Source organism: Bufo bufo, chromosome 6 (genome assembly GCF_905171765.1).
Source record: "Bufo bufo chromosome 6, aBufBuf1.1, whole genome shotgun sequence".
NCBI lineage: Eukaryota > Metazoa > Chordata > Amphibia > Anura > Bufonidae > Bufo > Bufo bufo.
In genome coordinates this window covers 168290938-168315581 of record NC_053394.1, presented here as the reverse complement: position 1 = coordinate 168315581, position 24644 = coordinate 168290938, and the positions used below count along the sequence as shown (strand labels likewise).

General features: G+C 47.5%; 1 protein-coding gene across 1 annotated transcript in view; it reads right to left on the bottom strand.

Moving 5' to 3' along the window:
- Positions 1 to 532: 532 nt before the first annotated feature.
- Positions 533 to 24644, bottom strand: part of LOC121004985 (gastrula zinc finger protein XlCGF26.1-like) — a 57632-nt gene continuing 33520 nt past the window's right edge. Inside the window, exon 9 of the mRNA XM_040437470.1 lies at positions 533 to 1665. Within this exon, the coding sequence (XP_040293404.1) occupies positions 725 to 1665 (941 nt within the window). The 3' untranslated portion in view covers positions 533 to 724. The remainder of the gene's footprint in view (positions 1666 to 24644) is intronic.

Sequence of the window (24644 nt, the reverse complement as noted above, 5' to 3'; positions counted from 1 at the left end):
ACGTAGAATTAAGGCAGTTCTGAAGGCAAAAGGGGGTCCAACACCGTATTAGTATGGTGTTCCTAATAATTCTTTAGGTGAGTGTATATTGCTTTCATCTCCCTTCTCCCCTTATGAAATGTTCACCATCAGATAAAATAAGGTGATAAGAGTTTTAGGGAGGTTGCAGCTAGACTTAGGCCTAGTTCATACGAACGGATGGCTTTTATAGTTTTTTGCAGTCCGTTTTTTACGGATCCGTTGTTCCATTTTTTGAGTTCCGTTGTGTTTCCGTTCCGTTTTTCAGTATGGCATATACAGTAATTACATAGAAAAAAATTGGGCTGGGCATAACATTTTCAATAGATGGTTCTGCAAAAACGGAACGGATACGGAAGACATACGGATGCATTTCCGTATGTGTTCCGTTTTTTTGCGGACCCATTGACTTGAATGGAGCCACGGAAAGTGATTTGCGGGCAATAATAGGACATGTTCTATCTTTCAACGGAACTGAAAAACTGAAATACGGAAACGGAATGCTTACAGAACACATTCCGTTTTTTTATGCGGAACCATTTAAATGAGTGGTTCCGTATACGGAACACAAAAAAACGACCCGTACACTCGCAAAAAAACCGATCGTGTGAACTAGGCCTTAGAGGCTAGGGGCTTTAACATGTGTGCAGATTAAGATGACTGTCTTCTGGTAGACAGAGGCTGTGAAGAAAAGTAAGACAGGAGCTTACAAAAATTCATCCACACCTAGAGCTCTGCCCTCTCCACCTTGTAAATTTTCTAATGTACAAGTTTCTTTAGCGTGAATCTTTTGATGCCTGACAAGCGCTCTTTTGTAGGTAAAACGTTTGTCACATTCTGAACATGAAAATGGCTTCTCTCCAGTGTGAATTTTCTCATGAAGAAGAAGACATGACTTCCGGGCAAAACTTCTCCCGCATACTGAGCATGAAAATGGCTTTTCTCCTGTGTGAACTCTTTGATGTTTGACAAATGCTGATCTCTGGGTAAAACTTCTCCCACATTCCAGACATAAAAATGGCCTCTCCCCTGTGTGAATTTTCTCATGATCGACAAGAACTGATTTCCGGGTAAAACATTTCCCACATTCCAAGCATAAAAACGGCTTTAACCCTGAGTGAGTTTTCTGATGTACAAGAAGAGCCGATTTATAAATGAAACATTTCCCACATTCCATGCACAGGTATGGCCTTTCTCCTGTGTGAATCCGCTGATGCTCAACAAGAACAGATATGTGGTTATAACCTTTCCCACATTCAGAACAGGTAAATGGTCTGACATCTTGGTGAAGTCTCTGATGTCTCTTCAGGTGATCTTTGCGTGTAAAACATTTCCCACATTCTAAACAGGAATATGGCCATTCACTATTCTGAATTTTCCTGCACTTGGATAGACTATCTTTATATTTCCCACAGTTAGTACTTGGAAAAATGTTACCTCCGTTACGACTTGCACTTTCAGTAACAATCTTTGACATATTAGGAGATGGGGCTTTGTAATCATGTGATGGCTCTCTATTCCAAAGAGCTGGGGATATATTGGGGTTAATGGGGGAGTTTCGAAATATATCTTCTTCAACATGGTTATCTTCTGATCCACAATCTGGAGATAAACAGAGCTGTTTCTCTGTGTCTCTGCTAAAGTGATCTGCCAGAAAAAAAAAAAAAAATTTTTTGTTATTTAGTTTTTTTTACCAAAACATTTTTTTTTATCACGTAACACTCCTTCAGCAAAGATTCTTACAAAATAATTAATTTTCTGTGTGCTTGTAACATGGATTATAAAAAAATACAGTAATTCTTATTCATTGGCATTACTATTACTTGAAGGGGTTGGGCCACTAAAACTATTCTAAATTTTTCAAAACAGGACCTGGTTCTGAAAACTTTTGTAATGGGATGTATAGCCAAAATATGGGATGTATAGCATGGTACCGTGTTAGTCAGAAAAACGAGATTTTTGTGAACTCACCTGTAAAATCTCTTTCTCGCTTTATTCATTGGGGGACACAGGACCGTGGGTATAGCTTGCTGCTGCCACTAGGAGGCGACACTAGCCTGAAAGCTGTTGGCTCCTCCCCTGCAGGCTAAACCCGCTCCAGCCTGGAGAGAGCATATCAGTTTTTAGCTTTCTGTCGTAGGAGGCAGACCTCCCTGCTTTGCAGAGTGTTTGTGCTCCAGCAGTAGGAGAAGCAGAATTAAACTAAAAACCAACAAGAACTGCACACTGTCGTAAGACCAAACCAGGTCCCAACTGGCAAAACCTGGACCCCACTTGCCGCATAACAAACATTGAGTGGGTGCTGTGTCCCCCAATGAATAAAGCGCTCATATCATTGGGGTGCTTATTTACATTTGGTCACTATGGACCAGTGGTTGTCTCCGGGTTGACACGTGTTATAACTTTGTATTTAAAATATAACATTTATTACTTATCCCTAAAATTATTTACTACCTAGAACTAACTTGGTTAAAATTATCAGCAGTGTCTGCACTACCGCTTTGAGTGGCTTAGTTTAGCAGTGTAGCTGGCTGGAGGGCTGCACTACACTATGATCTGTCTGATTTACTCCTCAGTTACCACACGGCATCAGCCGTGTACGATGTGGTGCCTACTTTTTATTCACAGTCCGCTGCCCTGAGATCAGTGAGTGCTCCTCCTAGCACTCTCTATACGCTCATTCTCATTGCTTGGCCATAGCTTGGCAGAACACTAACTGGCTAAAACACATTAATTACAGTCTGCCCCCCGACATGTTTCGCTAAACAATTGGCACCTTCAGGAATTTGGGCAGTGAACTGTGAAGGGGGTGGGACCGGGCTTTTAAAACCTGCCTCTCAGTGTCATAATTCTGCTGGCTAATGTGTAACTCTGTTGTTACTAGCTATGTATGTCGACCAATCTCTATCCATTTCTTAGGATCTTCCTATCCGATGGTACCTCCCACACTTCTATCCTCCAATGAGTATCGGCTTTGCTACTGCGCTTGCGTTCACACTTAGTACATATCAGGATTAGTAGTTAACAGTGCGCATGTCTGGGCTCTTAGTGCTCCTGGCGGTCATCAGTACTACTGTGCATGCGTTAGTAGTTTGAATTAAAATTAAAGTCCTCGCTGTCTCCCATGTATGCGTACATATGTCTTATAGATTGTTGAATGGCTAAGTGTCAGCCTCTAGTGCGCATATCAGACGATTTAGATGCTGAATGGGGAGGGTCCTACCGGTCTGCGCTTGCGTCAGGTGACAGTGTGGAATCACACTCTTTCCTTCTACGCATGCGTCGGGACTTTAGAATTCCAAGGTCCATTGCGCATAATTGTCTCCCCATTTTTATATTGGCGTTGTGCCGTATCTCTGATGCGCATATCTAGGCGCTCATATCTGCAAGGATTGTTCCTACCATTCTTCTCTTACATGAGGCAGGGAACCGCTCCTATCCTCTTCTGCGCGTGCGTGATGTCTTAGCTATTTACCAGGTGGCATATCCAAGACTGCGCATGTCTGGCCACTTAGACACTGGCTGGTGGGAATCATACCGATCTGCGCTTGCGTCGGATAGTAGTGTGTTGACATACTCTAATGTCTTACTGCGCATGCGTCGGGACTTTGCCACTCTAGCGGCTCCATGACTACAAGTGATCTCATGAGGACTCACCATGTTCTGCGCTTACATGATATGACAGGGCTTGGTGGAGTATTGTATGACTATGCATGCGTTAGGGGCCAGATGTTCTTACTCAAGTTAGGTATAGTGTGGACATTATTGTATGGCCTCGTGTTCCCCATATAGCTGACTCTTGTTCCTTAGTCCGCTTTGTTATTAATTTCCAGCTGGTCACGGAGTACATGCTCACTGTATCTTCTATATTTCCTTATGTGCTCTACTATTGTGGGTCTGCTGAGGCTTTCATTTCGTTTTTATTTCCTGTTGCGCATATGCCAGATGTTAATATTCTTCTGCCATAGCCATTATCTATTGTTTCATGCGCTTAAGGTTAATGATGGGCTCTTCATACCTACTCATTGTGATATCCGTGTACTTTTTTTCAGGTGGTCCTAGATGTCATCCTTTCACCATAACTGCTGATAGATTGGTCTGTGTGTGTGTATATATATATATATATATTTTATTTTTTTTTGTGTTTTTCCTTCATTGGATTCTTATAGGTTCTGTATCATGTAGGTTATCCTCAACCATTGAAGTGGATTTTCTTGGTCATTTAACAGGTTTTTTAAAAAGGCTGGTTTGCCCCCTTGCTCTTACTCATCACATAGTTCAATAGATAATATGTCTCTATTCTACTTTGTAGTTTTTGATTTCCAAATTTCCGGAATCTATCTTCAGAGGAACGACGCACATGTGAAGCCCTCATTCACACCGTGTGGGGCCAGACTGCCCAGACGGTATATCCAACGAGTTTCCTCCTGTTGTAGTCTCTTATCCAGATTCCCCATTCTTGGGCCTAACTTTACTTTTTGAATACCCCATACTTTTAAAGTCTGGGTATTCCCATTATGTTTAGTTTGTATATGTCTTGAGAGGGGTGTATCGCCAGTCGTATTTATTGTAATGAGATGTTTAGAGATACGCCTCCTCAGTTCCTGTGTTGTCTTACCCACATAAATTTTGGGGCAACCGCATTGTATGGCTTACACTACTCCCGTAGATTTACAATTGATGTATTCTTTAATCTGATATTTTTTATCAACTGGATTAATAAATTCTTTTTTTGGTATCATTTTTCCGCAGAAAATGCAGTCGCCACATGGGTAGGATCCCACCATACTCAGCCAGGTAGGTTTCTCTTGTTTTTCACCCTGCCTGAAATGGCTATGCACAAGTTTTTCTTTTATGTTCTGCCCCCTTCTGTATGTAATAGCGGGGTTCGGGGTGATGATCTCTTTTAATTCCTCATCCGCTAGTAGTATATGCCAATGCCGTCTTAGTATACTCCGTATCTTTTCATGTTGCCCCGTCATAATTACCTATGCAGCGTACTACCGTATATGACGGCGTATAACACAAAAAATTATTTTCAAAAGTCGGGGGTCGTCTTATACGCCGGGTATACTCAGATCCGATGGTATATTCTAACCCCCAGGCGTTCCCACGGTTAGAATATACAGGGCCCCGCCGCTCACAGGAGTATACATTTATTAACTGTAATCTGTAACTTTAACTTTAAATGAGCGCTCATGTCTTTACTAGGGTACCTTACTCTCAGCTCCGCTAACAGGCAAGGCGGGCGGCGCTCACTCACTGACATCACGTGCCTACTCCTCCCACTAGGTGGCGCAGGCGCGTGACGTCAGTGAGTTAGCGCCGCCCGCACTGCCTATTACCAGAGCTGAGAGTAAGGTACCCTAGTAAAGACATGAGCGCTCAGTTAAAGTTAAAGTTACAGATTACAGTTAATAAATGTATACTCCTCTGAGCGTCGGGGAGGGGAAACTGTGGATGGCACTGTTATGGGGAGGGGGATCTGTGGATGGCACTGTTATGGGGAGGGAGATCTGTGGATGGCAGTGTTTAGGGGGGGATCTGTGGATGGCACTGTTATGGGGAGGGGGATCTGTGGATGGCACTGTCATGGGGGGGATCTGTGGATGACCCTGTTATGGGGAGGGGGATCTGTGGATGGCACTGTCATGGGGGGATCTGTGGATGGCACTGTTATGGGTAGGGAGATCTGTGGATGGCACTGTTTAGGGGGGATCTGTGGATGGCACTGTTTAGGGGGGGGAATCAGTGGATGACACTGCTATGGGAGGGGGATCTGTAAATGGCACTGTTATGGGAGGGGGATCTGTGGATGACACATATAGCATAAGATGCTATATAGTGTCATCCACTGATCCCCCTCCCCATAGCAGTGTCATCCACTGATCCCCCTCCCCATAGCAGTGTCATCCACTGATCCCCCTCCCCATAGCAGTGTCATCCACTGATCCCCCTCCCCATAGCAGTGTCATCCACTGATCCCCCTCCCATAGCAGTGTCATCCACTGATCCCCCTCCCATAACAGTGCCATCCACAGATCCCAGTCAGTTCCCTGGACTGGAGAAGATCGTCTTGAAGACAGGGAGGGCTGGGCATTCAGGGGTAGTCTTATACGGCGAATATAGCCCAAACCCTACATTTTAAATGGAAAAGTTGGGGGTCGTCTTATACGCCCAGTCGTCTTATACGCCGGCATATACGGTACTTTCTCATTTTTATTTTCTGATTGTTGTTTGCTGTCACGAAGCAGAGTGGTTCTATTGCTTTTTTTGACCTGATTATACGCATAGTGCAATGTTTTTTTAGGGTACCCTCTGGATATAAACCCGTCAAATAGAGTTTTACACTCTTCTTTCCTTCTTGAAACCCTTCATTTGTGGAACAATTCCTTTTTGCCCGAAGGTATTGTCCAATTGGGATTCCTTTTTTGAGGGTGGTGGGGTGATAACTTCCCTAATGCAGTAGACTGTTTGTGGAGGTAGACAGAAATCAAATTTTTTAACCCATGGAGGTCTGGATTTGGAGTCACCCTCAAAATTAAAGTGGAAAAACACACTACAGGCTGATCCAACTTTGATGTAATGTCCTTAAAACAAGTCAAAATGAGGCTCAGTAGTGTGTGTGGCCTCCACGTGCCTGTATGACCTCCCTACAACGCCTGTGCATGCTCCTGATGAGGTGGCGGACGGTCTCCTGAGGGATCTCCTCCCAGACCTGGACTAAAGCATCTGCCAACTCCTGGACAGTCTGTGGTGCAACGTGACGTTTGTGGATAGAGCGAGACGTGATGTCCCAGATGTGCTCAATTGGATTCAGGTCTGGGGAACGGGCGAGCCAGTCCATAGCATCAATGCCTTCGTCTTGCAGGAACTGCTGACACACTTCAACCACATGAGGTCTAGCATTGTCTTGCATTAGGAGGAACCCAGGGCCAACCGCAACAGCATCTGGTCTCACAAGGGGTCTGAGGATCTCATCTCGGTACCTAATGGCAGTCAGGCTACCTCTGGCGAGCACATGGAGGGCTGTGCGGCCCTCCAAAGAAATGCCACCCCACACCATTACTGACCCAATGCCAAACCGGTCATGCTGGAGGATGTTGCAGGCAGCAGAACGTTCTCCACGGCATCTCCAGACTCTGTCACGTCTGTCACATGTGCTCAGTGTGAACCTGCTTTCATCTGTGAAGAGCACAGGGCGCCAGTGGCGAATTTGCCAATCTTGGTGTTTTCTGGCAAATGGCAAAACGTCCTGCACGGTGTTGGGCTGTAAGCACAACCCCCACCTGTGGACGTCGGGCCCTCATATCACCCTCATGGAGTCTGTTTTTGACCGTTTGAGCAGACACATGCACATTTGTGGCCTGCTGGAGGTCATTTTGCAGGGCTCTGGTAGTGCTCCTCCTGTTCCTCCTTGCACAAAGGCGGAGGTAGCGGTCCTGCTGCTGGGTTGTTGGCCTCCTCCACGTCTCCTGATGTACTGGCCTGTCTCTTGGTAGCGCCTCCATGCTCTGGACACTACGCTGACAGACACAGCAAACCTTCTTGCCACAGCTCGCATTGATGTGCCATCCTGGATAAGCTGCACTACCTGAGCCACTTGTGTGGGTTGTAGACTCCGTCTCATGCTACCACTAGAGTGAAAGCACCGGCAGCATTCAAAAGTGACCAAAACATCAGCCAGGAAGCATAGGAACTGAGAAGTGGTCAGGTCACCACCTGCAGAACCACTCCTTTATTGGGGGTGTCTTGCTAATTGCCTATAATTTCCACCTGTTGTCTATCCCATTTGCACAACAGCATGTGAAACCGATTGTCACTTAGTGTTGCTTCCTAAGTGGACAGTTTGATTTCACAGAAGTGTGATTGACTTGGAGTTACATTGTGTTGTTTAAGTGTTCCCTTTATTTTTTTGAGCCGTATATATATATATATATATATATATATATATATATATATACATACACACACACACACACACACACACACTCACCTAAAAGAATTATTAGGAACACCATACTAATACGGTGTTGGACCCCCTTTTGCCCTCAGAACTGCCTTAATTCTACGTGGCATTGATTCAACAAGGTGCTGATAGCATTCTTTAGAAATGTTGGCCCATATTGATAGGATAGCATCTTGCAGTTGATGGAGATTTGAGGGATGCACATCCAGAGCACAAAGCTCCCGTTCCACCACATCCCAAAGATGCTCTATTGGGTTGAGATCTGGTGACTGTGGGGGCCATTTTAGTACAGTGAACTCATTGTCATGTTCAAGAAACCAATTTGAAATGATTCGAGCTTTGTGACATGGTGCATTATCCTGCTGGAAGTAGCCATCCGAGGATGGGTACATGGTGGTCATGAAGGGATGGACATGGTCAGAAACAATGCTCAGGTAGCCCGTGGCATTTAAACGATGCCCAATTGGCACTAAGGGGCCTAAAGTCTGCCCAGAAAACATCCCCCACACCATTACACCACCACCACCACCAGCCTGCACAGTGGTAACAAGGCATGATGGATACATGTTCTCATTCTGCTTACGCCAAATTTGGACTCTACCATTTGAATGTCTCAACAGAAATCGAGACTCATCAGACCAGGCAACATTTTTCCAGTCTTCAACAGTCCAATTTTGGTGAGCTCGTGCAAATTATAGCCTCTTTTTCCTATTTGTAGTGGAGATGAGTGGTACCCGGTGGGGTCTTCTGCTGTTGTAGCCCATCCGCCTCAAGGTTGTGCGTGTTGTGGCTTCACAAATGCTTTGCTGCATACCTCGGTTGTAATGAGTGGTTATTTCCTGACCAGAGGAAAAGACAGCAACATTCGCACCGACAGACCGATCCACAAACAGCAGCCCTTTGCGTTCATCGCATCCATCTGCAACCGCGCTGCCGGCCCCGTCTATCCATAATCACACTAAGCATCCACAGCACACAGAGGATCCTGCGCGGAGACACCCACATAGAAGAACCGACGATCCTCCAGAAAGGTAACAGCGACCAGATAGACAATTTTAGGTGGGACGCCACCAGGCACTGGTTCGCTGAAAATAACTTTCGCATAGCTGTGTATACACATACATCGGATTTGGAATGCTGCTGATATATTCTTTTAAACCTGTCACAATTTAGATCTTTGTACTAACTTTTTACCTATTTTAATCAACTGAATCAATCTCAGACTATTGACTATATTTGTCTAATATTTAAAGTTCTACATACCATGATTCTGGACTTATAGCCCAATACAGGGTGTTTTATCATCACATTTTCACATTATTTTTCTTTTTCTTTATTCATTTATCCATTCATCTATTTTACACCACCCACTCCTCTCCCCGTACATTGGGAGTGACCTATATTGATAACGTTTTTATTACTACCCAAATAAATATAGTTTTTATCATATACACACTATCCCTTGTCCTTTGTTGATATCTGCTGGTGACCTCATATAGAGTGCCTGTCTTCCTATGTTCCTATACGCCTGCCTTTTCTGACTGGGTGAGTCAGCTTAGACACGTGCACCTTGCATATTGCCCACACAGGAGAGCCACCGTATTCCCTCCAATAAATTATTATTAAGTTCCTTAACAAAATCAAGAAAGTGTGTGACAGTGCTATCCCATAAAATTAAAATGTCGTCTATGAAACGACCCAGCATAGTATGTGTTTGGTGAACTCGTGATTTTCCTCTGTAAATACTGTGCGTTCTTCCCACCACCCTAAAAATAAATTTGCAAAACTTGGTGCACAAATCATCCCCATTGATGTCCCGGTGGTCTGTAAATAAAACTTAACTCACAATTATTTTATTTTTGATGGTAATAAGAATTGAAGTAGTGATAAAACAAAATTATTGCTCTTGGTACTGTGTGCCTTTTGTGTTCAAATAATACTTGATTGCTTCTAGGCCCAGATCGTGTCTGATGCTGGTGTAGAGAGCCTCTACATCCAGACTCGCTATCAAAGTGGTCTTATTGACCTGGATGTCCTGGATTTTGATCAAAGTGTCCTTGGTGTCTTTAAAGTAAGACGATAAACTCGTAACAAATGGGGATATCATCTGGTCCACATAGCCGCTGATCCCCTCACATAAGCTCTGATTGCCCGACACTATGGGCCTCCCTGGTATAGGGTCACGTTTTTTATGCACTTTGGGAATGGCATAGAAGGTGGCTATGTGTCATGGTCTTACCTTCTTGCTGTTCTCCTTCGTTTGACATGTGCTGGCGGCCATCTTGGTTTCTGGGTTTCTTGTAGCCTTCCACCCTGCGGCTCCTCCTTCCCACTGGGAGGAGCTGGATGCCTAGCTCATATATATAGGAGGTCTGTGGCTTCAGTTCCTTGCTTGGTCCTCCTGTGTTCACATGCTTCTAAGACTGCTGCTGCTTCTGGTTCCTGATCCTGGTTTCGTCTGACTACCCTGCTGGTTCCTGATCCTGGCTTCGTCTGACTACCCTGCTGGTTCCTGATCCTGGCTTCGTCTGACTACCCTTCTGGTTCCTGATCTCTGGCCTCTCAAAGACTCTGCTTCAGTTTCACCATTCGTTTGGACTTTTGCTTTACAGCTTTATTTTCAATAAAGCCTTCTTATTTTCACTTATCTCTTGTTGTACGTCTGGTTCATGGTTCCGTGACATTAGGACCAAGCCATGAGTTCTGACGGTACAGGGCCATCCTCGCTACCCATGCTGGTTGCCAGACTTGATCAGCAGGATCACCTGTTGGGTCGGTTCGCTGTGGCGTTGCAAACCCTGCTTGAACGCACGGCTCATTTCGCTCCCGTTGCCGATGGGTCGGTTGTCGCTCCTACTGCCGCTCCGGTTGTTGCGCCAGAGTCTACCCCGACACCTGTTGTTGCGCCTGCGGTGTTTCGGGGTATGACCGGTTCTGCCCCTCTTCCACAGCGCTTTGGGGGAGAGCCAACTCAGTGCCGAGGTTTCCTTAACCAGGTGGGCATTTATTTCGAGTTGCTGCCACATGCCTTTCCTACTGAGAGATCAAAGGTGGGCTTCTTGATCTCGCTGCTCTCGGACAAGGCCTTGGCCTGGGCCAGCCCTTTATGGGAGAACAACAATCCGGTGGTTGCCGAGTTTTCCGGTTTTGTTGCTTCTCTTCGGAAGGTATTCGATGTGCCGGCTCGTGCTGCCTCTGCTGCGAAGCTCCTTATGTCCATCAGACAGGGTTCACGATCCGTAGCTGAATACGCCATAGAGTTTCGTACCCTGGCAGCAGAGGTGGGCTGGAATAATGAGGCTCTGGTCGCTGCTTTCTCTCATGGTCTCTCGGATGCCTTGAAGGATGAGGTTGCAGCTAAGGACCTACCAGTGGAGCTCGAGTCTCTTATTTCTTTCCTGATTTTGATTGACACCAGACTCAGGGAGAGACCTTCCTTTAAGGAGAGCCTGCGGAGGTCTTCTAACAGATTGGCGCCTACGTTTGCTGTCCCACCCGTGCCTCCCTCTCCTCCCACGCCTCCTGGGGATGACTTGTCTGGGGGTGAACCCATGCAGCTGGGGTTTGCTCGCCTGTCCGAGGGGGAGAGGGTACTCCGGAGACGCGAGGGTCGATGCATGTACTGTGGTCTCGGTGGGCATTTTCGGTTGGCATGTCCGAACCGTCCGGGAAACGCTCGTACCCGAGATCCTGTCGGGGGCAGATCTTGGGTGGAGTCTCCTCGTCCCCGGTTTCCCGTGTTGACAAACCACTGATCACTGTTGTCCTCTCCTGGGTCGGGGGCTCGGTGACGACCCAGGCGTTGGTGGACTCTGGTGCTGGTGGTTTGTTCATTGATAGTGTGTTCGCTGCCGCCAATTCCATTCCTCTGCAGGCTCGAGGTTCCCCACTGGCTCTTGAGGCGATAGACGGCAGACCCCTTCTGTCGTCACACGTGACTCATGAGACCCTTCCAGTGGGGATAGCCATTGGTGCCGTTCACAGAGAGTCGGTCTGCCTCCAGGTTATTTCGTCTCCACACTACTCGGTGGTCTTGGGGTACCCCTGGCTCCAGAAGCATAATCCGACTTTCGATTGGAGATCGGCCGAGATCCTCTCGTGGTCACCGCAGTGTGGGGCTAGTTGCATCCATGGGTCTGTCAAGTTGCTGTGTACTTCCTCGGACTCTCTGTTGCCTCCTGAATACGAGGAGTACCGGGATGTATTCGATAAGGTGCGCGCGGTTGCCCTACCTCCGCACCGCCCATACGATTGTGCCATAGAGTTACAACCTGGTGCCGTTCCTCCTCGTGGCAAAGTCTATCCACTGTCGGTAGCGGAGAATGAGGCCATGGAGGAGTACGTGAGGGAGGCGCTTTCACGCGGACACATTCGCAAATCCTCGTCCCCGGCAGGGGCTGGATTTTTCTTTGTGAAAAAGAAGGGCGGTGAGTTGAGGCCTTGCATCGATTACAGGGGTCTCAATCGCATCACGATCAAGAACGCTTACCCGATACCCTTGGTTTCCAAGCTGTTCGATCGCCTTAAAGGGGCCACAGTCTTTACCAAACTCGACCTGAGGGCGGCATATAACCTGGTAAGGATCAAGGCGGGCGATGAGTGGAAGACCGCGTTTAACACCAGGACCGGTCATTATGAATCCTTGGTTATGCCCTTTGGGTTGTGCAATGCGCCCGCAGTCTTTCAGGAATTCATCAACGATGTTTTCCGTGACCTGTTGCAGCAGTGTGTGGTGGTCTATTTGGATGACATCTTGGTATATTCTGAATCCATGGAGGCCCACATTCTGGATGTCAGACGAGTGTTGCAACGGTTACGAGAGAACAAGCTGTTCGGTAAGCTTGAGAAATGCGAATTTCACAGATCCCAGGTAACCTTCTTAGGTTACATCATTTCCGCTGAGGGGTTCTCCATGGATCCTGAGAAGGTTTCGGCTGTCTTACAGTGGCCCCAGCCCAGTGGGCTTCGTTCCCTGCAGCGCTTTTTGGGCTTCGCCAATTATTATCGGAAGTTCATCAGGGACTTTTCCATGCTGGCCAAGCCTCTCACGGATCTGACCAGGAAGGGCAGTAATTCCCAGGTCTGGCCGCTCGAGGCCATCCGAGCTTTTGAGGCCCTAAAGTCCGCTTTTGTGTCGGCTCCGATTCTGTCGCATGCCAACCCTGGGTTGCCCTTTGTCCTCGAGGTGGACGCGTCCGAGACGGGAGTAGGCGCCCTTCTGTCTCAGCGTAGAACACCAGAGGGTCCTCTGCTTCCTTGTGGGTTTTACTCCCGGAAACTGTCTTCCGCGGAGTGCAACTATCAGATTGGTGACAGGGAGTTATTGGCCATCGTGCAGGCCCTTAAAGAATGGAGGCACTTGCTCGAGGGTTCGGTGGTTCCGGTTCTCATCCTGACGGACCATAAGAATCTGACCTACCTTTCTGAGGCCAAGAGATTGACACCACGTCAGGCCAGATGGGCTCTGTTCTTGTCACGTTTTAATTACGTGGTCTCCTACCTACCCGGTTCCAAGAACATCAGGGCGGATGCCCTATCACGGCAGTACTCCGAGCTGTCCAGGGAGGAGTCGATTCCGACTTCGGTCATACCTCCGAATCAGATCCTGGCCGCCATTCGCACCAGCCTGACCTCTCCCCTGGGTGAGCAGATTTTGGCGGCTCAATCTGGTGCTCCCTCTGGGAGACCCAACGGCAGATGTTTTGTGCCTGAGGAGTTGCGCACTCGGTTGTTGCGAACCTACCATAACTCCAAGACCGCGGGGCATCCTGGAAAGAATCAGCTGTCCTGGGCTGTTTCACGTCTGTTCTGGTGGCCTTCCCTACGTTCCGACATCGCCGCATATGTAGCGGCATGCTCCGTTTGTGCCCAGAGTAAGTCCCCTCGGCACCTTCCGTTGGGCCTTCTGCAACCCATAGCCACCGGGGAGCGCCCATGGTCACACCTGGGGATGGATTTCATTGTGGACCTCCCTGCATCCCGAGGCCATACGGTCATTCTCATGATTGTGGATCGGTTTTCCAAAATGTGCCACTGTGTTCCTCTCAAGAAGTTACCCTCTGCACAAGAGTTGGTCACGATTTTTGCCAGGGAGGTCTTCCGGTTGCACGGTTTGCCCAAGGAGATTGTGTCGGATCGGGGGAGTCAGTTTGTGTCCAGGTTCTGGCGCGCCTTTTGCTCCCAGTTGGGGATTCATCTCTCCTTCTCCTCGGCCTACCACCCTCAGTCCAATGGGGCCGCAGAACGATCCAATCAGGCCTTGGAGCAATTCCTTCGTTGCTATGTCTCCGATCACCAAGACAATTGGGTTGACCTTCTGCCTTGGGCTGAGTTTGCCAGGAACACGGCGGTGAACTCTTCCTCTGGGACGTCTCCCTTCATGGCCAATTATGGGTTCCAACCTGCCGTGTTACCGGAGGTATTCTCTCCCCAGGATATTCCGGCTGTGGAGGATCACCTTTCCGTCCTACGTGCTTCTTGGGTACAGATCCAGAAGTCCCTTGAGGCCTCTGCGCAGCGCCAGAGACTCCAGGCTGATCGCAGACAAGCGCCTGCTCCTTCCTACCAGGTCGGAGACCGTGTATGGTTGTCCACCCGCAACCTCAACCTTCGAGTGCCCACTCCCAAGCTGGCGCCTCGCTTTGTTGGTCCCTTCCGAGTGCTTCGCAGGGTAAACCCGGTAGCCTATGCCCTTGCGCTTCCTCCTGGCATGCGGATCTCTAACGTGTTTCATGTCTCCCTGTTGAAGCCACTGGTGTGTAATCGTTTCACTTCCTCGGTTCCTCGGCCTCGTCCGGTCCGAGTGGGCAATCATGAGGAGTATGAGGTGAGCAATATCCTGGACTCACGCCTGGTCCGCGGTCGGGTGCAGTTTTTGGTCCATTGGCGTGGTTATGGTCCAGAGGAGCGTTCCTGGGTTCCCTCCGCAGATGTCCATGCTCCTGCCTTGCTCCGAGCCTTCCACGCACGCTTCCCTCAGAAACCGTTTTTTGCTCCGCGGAGGAGGGGCCCTTGAGGGGGAGGTACTGTCATGGTCTTACCTTCTTGCTGTTCTCCTTCGTTTGACATGTGCTGGCGGCCATCTTGGTTTCTGGGTTTCTTGTAGCCTTCCACCCTGCGGCTCCTCCTTCCCACTGGGAGGAGCTGGATGCCTAGCTCATATATATAGGAGGTCTGTGGCTTCAGTTCCTTGCTTGGTCCTCCTGTGTTCACATGCTTCTAAGACTGCTGCTGCTTCTGGTTCCTGATCCTGGCTTCGTCTGACTACCCTGCTGGTTCCTGATCCTGGCTTCGTCTGACTACCCTTCTGGTTCCTGATCTCTGGCCTCTCAAAGACTCTGCTTCGGTTTCACCATTCGTTTGGACTTTTGCTTTACAGCTTTATTTTCAATAAAGCCTTCTTATTTTCACTTATCTCTTGTTGTACGTCTGGTTCATGGTTCCGTGACACTATGGTAGGCCTGGGATTGAATAGAGCTCTATGTTCTTCTTTGGTGATGAGACTGTTTTCCTTACCTCTATCTAATATAACTTTCAGATCACGTTTGAAGATCTCAGTTGGATTTTCTTTTAATAGTTTTTATGTCTTTGTATCATTTAAGAGGGTCATCACCATTTGTATATAGTACTCTTTACTGAGGAGTACTATATTTCCACCCTTATCTGAGGGTTTAAAGGGACTCTGTCACCACTTTCTAACCCCCCCTTTTCAAAGTATTGTTATCTGCATGGCGCCCCTGTGATTATAAATGTGTTGTTAGAAGTTAAATTCGCCGTCTCCTTTTGATAAAAAGAGCTTTTATCTAACCTGTCAATCTTCTTGATAAGGTGCCCAGGGCGTTTCTTTTCGTCTCAATCTGCCGCCCGCCGCCGCCACCGTTGGTGCCCAGCTCCTCCCCTCATGCTTTCAGCGCCGCCTGAATGTAATCAAATACGCCTCCGGCTCTCTCTGTGCCCCCTCCTCCTTTTCAAAGATCCCGCGCGTGCGCACAGGGCTGTGCCTGATGCGCCCGTGCGGACATTTACAATCAGCCTCATTGAGCGAAGTGCGCATGCGCGCACTTCGCTCAACCTCCTCATCAGACGAGCACTGCAGCAGGCTGCAGTGCTCGTCTGATGAGGAGGTTGAGCGAAGTGCGCGCATGCGCACTTCGCTCAATGAGGCTGATTGTAAATGTCCGCACGGGCGCATCAGGCACAGCCCTGTGCGCACGCGCGGGATCTTTGAAAAGGAGGAGGGGGCACAGAGAGAGCCGGAGGCGTATTTGATTACATTCAGGCGGCGCTGAAAGCATGAGGGGAGGAGCTGGGCACCAACGGTGGCGGCGGCGGGCGGCAGATTGAGACGAAAAGAAACGCCCTGGGCACCTTATCAAGAAGATTGACAGGTTAGATAAAAGCTCTTTTTATCAAAAGGAGACGGCGAATTTAACTTCTAACAACACATTTATAATCACAGGGGCACCATGCAGATAACAATACTTTGAAAAGGGGGGGTTAGAAAGTGGTGACAGAGTCCCTTTAATTTCTAAGTTCTTATCTTTCATTAGACTATCCAGAGCAACTCTTTCCTGTTTGGTTAGATTGGATCCCATGAGTGCTTTCCTAGTTTTTATTTTTTGGAGATCTCTAGTCACTAAATCGACAAATGACTTGATTTTCCCATATTTCGTAAAGGGTGGAGTGAATCTTGATTGTGGGGTCAATGTGCTGTAGGGTGCACTGGATGGTACTATTTCTCCCGTATGTTCTCTCTGTAGTTCCTCCAAAAGTTGTATTGCTAGATCTTCTCTTGCACTCTGTTTTTTGGGGTCCCTCTCCATATTTTTATGTTCTTTATGTAGTGCCAGTTTTCTTGCAAATAGATTGATGTCTTTGACCCAGCTGAAGCAGTCATAGTATGGTAACGGTGTGAAGGATAAGCCTTTATATAGGAGGGTCTCCTGCTCTGGTGTTAAAATCAGACTAGTTAGATTTATGATTTGCATTCCTCTGTTAGGTGATACAGCAGCTATGTCCCCTGACTATATCCCCACTTGTCTCTGTCCCTAAGTTGTACTCCGGGTACTAAAAAATGTGGCATGAATGTTTGGGTGGTAGTCCCCATTGGTCCAGCACCTGTTGTTTGTGGTAACTGTGAGCAGGAGGATGGCAGCACAGTAGATGGCTGCCCATCTCCTCCATTTATCGCTCCACTTATATTTGTTGGTGCCGGATTTGGGCATCGTGAATTATTATGCGTTCCGTACTTATTTCTAGCCTGGTTCGAGTTGTATCTGTTATTGCCTCTACGTTTATGTCCGGGTTTGTACCCTGTTCTTTGCGTAGATGTATTGCTCTCTGGTTCTGACACATCTGATTCTGATATGTCAGTGTATTCACTGCGATTTCTTGTGTAATTATTGCGATAGTTAGTTTGACTGTTTTTTACATAGATCTTCCCTGTCTCAAAGTCTTTTTTGTCCCTATTGTATTTACGGTGTTTTCTTTCTTTAACCTCGCCCTGTGGGTATTCAATGTTTCTTTGGAGTTTCACTTCCAGATTGGTAAATTCAGTGTGGGAACGGAATGTTTGGCTATCATTGATTTATTTTTCCAGTTGTATTGCAATTTTATTAAGTATCATTTTATTAAGTATCCTTTTATCATATTCTAACAGGTACAACTGCATACGTAGGGAGCACTCAGTCAACAGGGTCTCCCATCCTCTCAAGAACTCGGGGTCGTCCTGGTGGGAGTTTGGCGTAATGTTTATCCTGATCCCTCTTTATACGATGTTCTGTTGCAGGTATGTCTCTAAACTTGTTACTTCCCATATGGATCTAATGTACTGCTTGTATGTCTTATTTAGCTCTTTGAATGCGAAGTTTATATCTAATAAATTTACTGGGAGGCTTTCTGTTGAAAACACTTTACTCGCCGGAAATCACCGGAACATGGGCTTCCACCCACTGTAGAATCTTCGCAGACTCCTGCATCACTGCTTGGCTGCGAGTCCCTCCCTGGTGGTTGATATAGGCCACCGCCGTGGCTTTGTCCGACTGTACTCTGACTGACTGACCCTGCAATAGGGGAGTCCAATGGCGAAGGGAGAGGTAGATGGCACGGAGTTCCGGGATGTTGATGGGCAGTTTGGACTCCGATGGAGACCAAACGCCCTGGACCGTCCGGGTGGCGAAGACCCCACCCCAGCTGTGGAGGCTGGCGTCGGTTGTAATGACAGTCCACATCACTGGAAGAAAGGCTTTAACCGAAGACAGGTACGCAGTCACGATCCACCAACTGAGTGCAGAGCGCACTTGCTAAAATAGACGAATCCTGAGATCCAGAGAGTCCAGGGATTTGTCCCAGGATGACAAAATGGCCCGCTGAAAGCACCTGGTGTGGAATTGGGCGAAAGGGATTGCCTCGAAAGAGGCGACCATCAAGCCCAGCACTCACATACAGTTGCGGATGAATGAATGGCAAACCGAAGAAAACGTTGGTGAACGGCTGCGATGGGAACGTGGAGGTAGGCATCCTGGATGTCTATGGACGCCATACATTCCCCTTGTACCAATGAAGCAACCACGGAACGAAGGGACTCCATCCTGAATCGCTGAGAACGGAGGAAGTGGTTCAATATCTTGAGGTCCAGCACTAGGCGCACAGCGCCTTTTTTTGAAGGGGGGGGGGACCACGAACAGGTTGGAATAAAAAACAGTAAAGCTTTCCTCTAAGGGCAAACAGTGTTATCACCCCCCGTGAGAGAAGGGATTGAACTGCGTGAAAGAATGCCGCAGCTCGAACTGAATCCCTGGGAGGCTGAGAGGAAAAAACGGTTGGGTGGGATAGACTTGGACTCTATCTTGTAGCCCGAGGAGACGACCTAGAGTGTCCATGCGTCCAAAATATGGGTTCGCCAAATCTCCTGAAAAAGGAGAAGACGCCCCCCCCACCCGTGAAGGTGGGGACGCACCTTCATGCTGAAGGCTGTTTTCCGGGAGCGGAACGAGGTTGCTGAGCCCGCGGACGCCAGGCCGGCGGGGGCTTAAAGGACGGGCCCTTCCGTTGAGGTGGGTGCTGGACGGGTGCCCGAGAACCGGCGAAAGGACTAGTAACAGGAGAAGGAAACTCAAGAACGAAAGGAACGCTTGACCCTGGGTTGGGACAGATGGGTGCTTTTTCCACCCATTGCTTCTGAAATAATCTCGTCCAACCGAGCACCAAAGAGTCGCGACCCAGCAAAGGGCAGCCTCAAAATGCGAGCGTTTAGAGGATGAATCTGCAGTCCAGACCTTGAGCCATAACTCTCGGCAGATAGATATCGTGAGAGCCGAGGAACGGCCGACCAGCGTCCAGAGCCGCTTTGAGGAGATACTTCCCTGCCTGAGAAATTTGGAGCGCTAAGGACTGAAGGTCAGCAGGGGGGGGAAGGTCGGACGCTAGGTCTTGGTTCAAATGGAGAGCCCACTCAGAGACCGCCTTGGCTACCCATGCAGAGGTGAAAATCTGTCGTAATGCCGAACCACTAGCCGCAAAGACAGACTTGGAGAGTGATTCTATGCGACGGTCTACCGGGTCCTGGAGAGAAGAGCCATCCACTACCAGAATAGCCGTGTTCTTAGCCAGGCGAGCGATCGGTGGGTCCACCTTCGGCGGTGAAGCCCATTTTTCCACGTAATCGCCTGGAAAAGGATAGAGTAGGTCCAGTCGCTTCGGAACAATGAAGCGTAGACCTGGCTGGTCCCAAGCTTTTGCGACAACCACAGAAAAGTCATCGTGTAATGGGAAAGACTTAGGTGCCTGCCTTGAACGCAGAAATGACACCCCCTGGTGGCTGGTGGAGGGAAGAGCCCCCTGAACCTGGAAGGTGTCACGTATAGCCGATATCAGGCTATCCACCATGGATGCAATCTGAGAAGAATGCTCCGGGTCCATTTCCGTATCCGAATCCCCAATCTCACCCTCTGACAGTGCGTCACCTAAGAGGGGAGGACGCCTGGGATTGGGAGCCAGGAGGGTAGGGGATGTTGAGGCGTCAGAGGAGGAACGGTTGTCTGCTCTGGGACGCTTACTAGGATGTCTGCCTCTGGTTTATACGCTATGCGACGGTGTGGATTGCACCGGTGGTGATTTCTCAACCAAACGACCCAGCAAGGAAAAGGTGGAATGGGAGATTTTAGAGAGGTCTTCCACTGCCTGGGACAGGGACCTTGCCCAGTCAGGTTCCCCATAACCAGGATGGTCCTGCACTTTTGTGGGCTGCTGAAGAATAGGGGGATGGCTCTGTGCAGGCGCATGACATGCAGAGCATAGTGGTAGTGACTGGCCACGAGGGAACTTCACTGAGCATGAAGTGAAGGCATAGTAGGTGGTCCTGCAGGGTGCCTGAAGGGGAATATTGGCCGGGTCAGACATTGCGACACGGTCTCTATGCTGGAGGGGGTAGCGATCTCCTACCAGAAATATGGCGGTCCCCGGTCCTGTAGCTCGAAAGGAAGGAGGAGGAAGCTTTGCCGCGGTGGGAGAATAAGCTCAGCCCCCTGCAACTGTGAGAAGGAAGGCGGAGCGGCCGATTTGGAGGAAGCCACGCCCCCCTGCTCCGATGCTCTCGCCTGGTGGCGCATGGAGCCGCCATTAGACGCGAACATATGTAAAAGAATGTGGCCGAATCTGGTTATCAACAGATGGAAAGTGGCCGCTGCGGCTAGAAGGGTGCCGCATGAGGCGATATGCGCCCGCACCGAAAAGGGTGCCGATGCGGCGATGTGCACCCACACTAAAGGTGTGCCGATTCAGCGATCAATGAAAGGGTGCCTGGGGGGGGGGTTGAGGGAGAGAGACTCTCCCCTATTGCAGAAGCATGAGATGCCGCCGCCGGGGTTAACCCCTGTCATACCGCATGTGGGGAGCCGTGATTGACTACAGGTGGGTGGAAAACCTCTCTACCCCCTACAGGTCAGTATGGGAGACAGGGAGAGGGGGAATATACTCACCTGTCTTCATCTGTGGTCTTCGCCCTTTAAACCTGTACCAGCAGGGCCACCACCACGAACGCTGGCAAAAGGCAGCAGGGGTCCTGGCAGAGAAGGGCTGAAGAGTAGGTGGCCCTCTTGCTGGCAGGAAGCAGGGGAGCAAGGCTGCCCTGGTCCGCTTTGTCTTCTTAGGGGGAGGCAGGGCGGTGGAATCAGTGCCACCGGCCAGCCTCCTAGGGAGACAGAAACGCCATGAGAATCTGTGCCCCATCCAGGAAACCTATAAAAATATAGAAAAAAATAAATAAACGCCACTCTGCAAAGCGGGGAGGTCTGCCTCCTACGACACAAAGCTAAAAACTGATATGCTCTCTCCAGGCTGGAGGGGGTATAGCCTGCAGGGGAGGATCTAACAGCTTTCAGCCTAGTGTCGCCTCCTAGTGGCAGCAGCAGGCTATACCCACGGTCCTGTGTCCCCCAATTATATGAGCGAGAAAATCTGTGTGATTGTTAAAAAATTTTTTTTAAAAAATAAGTATTATCGCTAGAGATGAGCGAATTTCATATTTTGAAATTCGTTTGCGCTTCGTTTGGTGGTAAAAGAAGAATTGCGTTATGGATTCCACTACCACAGACCATAACGCAATTCTATGACGGAATGCATAACGGGATGCCTTTGGAGGCATTCTGTTATTCATTCCGTCATAATAGAAGGCTATGGGGGGGTCCTCTCCTGCATAACGGAAACGGGACGGATCAGTTATGCAGGCCATAGACTTCTATTATGACAGAATGAATAACGGAATGCCTCTAAAGGCATTCCGTTATACATTCTGTCATAGAATTGCGTTATGGTCCGTGGTAACGGAATCCATAACACAATTCTGCTTTTACCACCAAACGAAGCGCAAATAAATTTCATAACATGAAATTCGCTCATCCCTAATTATAATTATAAAAAAAAATTCTGTTTGCAAGCTTAACTTTTTTTTGTCAGCCAATAAAGGTATCACTGCTATAATACTTTTATCTTTTTTTTTTTAACACAAAAGTAATTGCATGTAATCAGAGTTGTAGGGAAGTAGAGATCAGGTAGCTGCATGTGCCAAAAAATTAGAGCCCTTTGGCCATGCATGCCAGTTTATAAAAGTGGAGTGAGAAGTGGGTATTTATGAATTTAGACACATTTATGAATTGTGACTTTATAAAATGTCCACATTTTGTAGTCTTTTCCAGTATGTGGCTGGCAGCAAAACATAGAAACTTCTGTAGACATACACCTGTGACAGAATTAACCCCCCCACCCCACACCCTTGGGGTTTTCCTGTTTTGTTGCATTACAACCTAGAATTAAAATTGACTTTCATTTATATTTCATCATGGACTTTTTAAAATAGTCCAAACTGTTACACTGGGATGGAAAAAAAGACCTTGTTCACAAAATAAACACCTGAAACACGTGTGCATATGTATTCACCTACTTTTGCTATAAAACCCCCAAATAAGGTCTGGTTTAACCAATAAATCCCGCTGTGTGCAATCAAACAGTCACACGATATGAGAATAAATCCACCAGTTCCGATAGGCACCTAAGTCTGCAACACTACTAAGAGCAACATGAAGACCAGGCAACCAAACAGGTCAGAGACAAAGTTGTGCAGAAGTACAAGTCAGGCTTCGGTTAAAAAGATATCCCAAACTTTGAACATCCCTTATAACACAATGGAAAAAATAAGGCTCAACTACAAAGCTGAAAACAGAAGGCCATCCACCAAAACGAACAGACCAGACAAGGAGTGCATTCATCAGAGATTCAACAAAGACACTAGTAGCACTGAAGGAGCTCCAAAAAGAGAGATGGAGCGGAGATGGAAGTATCTGTCCACAGGACAACTGTAAGCCATACACTCGGGACTTACAGAAGAATGAACAAACAAAAACGCATTTTTATAGAAAAATCTAAGAAAATATGTTTGGAGTTTTTATCAAGCAGCATGTGTTAGACTCCCCAAGCACATGGGAGAAGGCTCTCTAGTCAGATGAGATGAAAGTTGAACTTTCTGGCCATCAGGGGAAACCCTATGTGTGGTGGAAAACCTAACACTTCCCATTCGCAGTGAAGAATGATGGTGGCAGCATCATGCTGTGGGGATGCTTTTCAATGCCAAGGACCGCTCAGAAATGAAGGGAGGATGGAAGGCAGTAAATACAGGGCAATTCAAGAGGAAAACCAGTTTAAATTTGTCAGAGATTTGAGACTGGGATGTTCACCTTCCAGCAAGACAATACAATAAAGGATATGAACACCTTTGGGCCATTTTTTTCCTGATTGCAATTTACTCATTTTGGGCTAAAATATTTATTTTCAATTAGTCTTTATTAAATTTCAGCAGTTTTTGTGAAAGGGTTAAATTAGTTATTTGGTAAATTATATTGAAGACCTATATCGTCTGGACATGTCCTATATCCTAGGCCATGTGATGTCACCGTACATCAATCATGTGGCCTAGTTGCACCTCAGCCCCATTTAAGTGAATGGCATTGAGCTGCAATACCTATCACAGCCGTTATCTGAGGAAAGGGATTTAGGAGTAATTATTTCAGAAGACTTAAAGGTGGGAAGACAATGTAATAGAGCAGCACGAAATGCCAGCAGAATGCCTGGATGTATAGGGAGAGGTATAAGCAGTAGAAAGAGTGAAGTGCTTATGCCGCTGTACAGAACACTGGTGAGACCTCACTTGGAGTATTGTGCGCAGTACTGGAGGCCATATCTCCAGAAGGATATAGATACTCTAGAGAGAGTTCAGAGAAGAGCTACTAAACTAGTACATGGATTGCAGGATAAAACTTACCAGGAAAGGTTAAAGGACCTTAATATGTATAGCTTGGAAGAAAGAAGAGACAGAGGGGATATGATAGAAACTTTTAAATACATAAAGGGAATCAACTCGGTAAAGGAAGAGAGCATATTTAAAAGAAGAAAAACTACCACAAGAGGACACAGTTTTAAATTAGAGGGGCAAAGGTTTAAAAGTAATATAAGGAAGTATTACTTTACTGAGAGAGTAGTGGATGCATGGAATAGCCTTCCTGCAGAAGTGGTAGCTGCAAATACAGTGAAGGGGTTTAAGCATGCATGGGATAGGCATAAGGCCATCCTTCATATAAGATAGGGCCGGGGGCTATCCATAGTATTCAGTATATTGGGCAGACTAGATGGGCCAAATGGTTCTTATCTGCCGACACATTCTATGTTTCTATGTTTCTATGTTATACAATGTAAAGCGCTGTGCTTGGAGAGCTGCTAGGAGCCCACCCATGGATCTGATAAAAAAGGGAATCCCCTTAAAAAACGTGCTACCCTGTTCCCTTGTTTTATCATTTTACCTAATAAATTATCTCTTCCTCAGTTTAGCGTTCAGTGTCCTTGTTCTTTTTCCACACTCCTGTATTTTTCAAACTAAGACGTACTTAGGATTTGGAGGAGGAAAATAAGAAAAAATATATATTTTCCATCAGACCTCAGAGCACACCCTCATCAACCCTCCAATCCTCATCAGACCTCAAAATCAGACCCCCATCTCTATCAGCCTCAGATCAGACCCTTAATCAGCCTCAGATGGGACCCCCCCCCCCCTTCCCCAAATCAGCCTCAGATGAGGTTTTAAACATTTACCATATTTACTCCCTACTAAAAG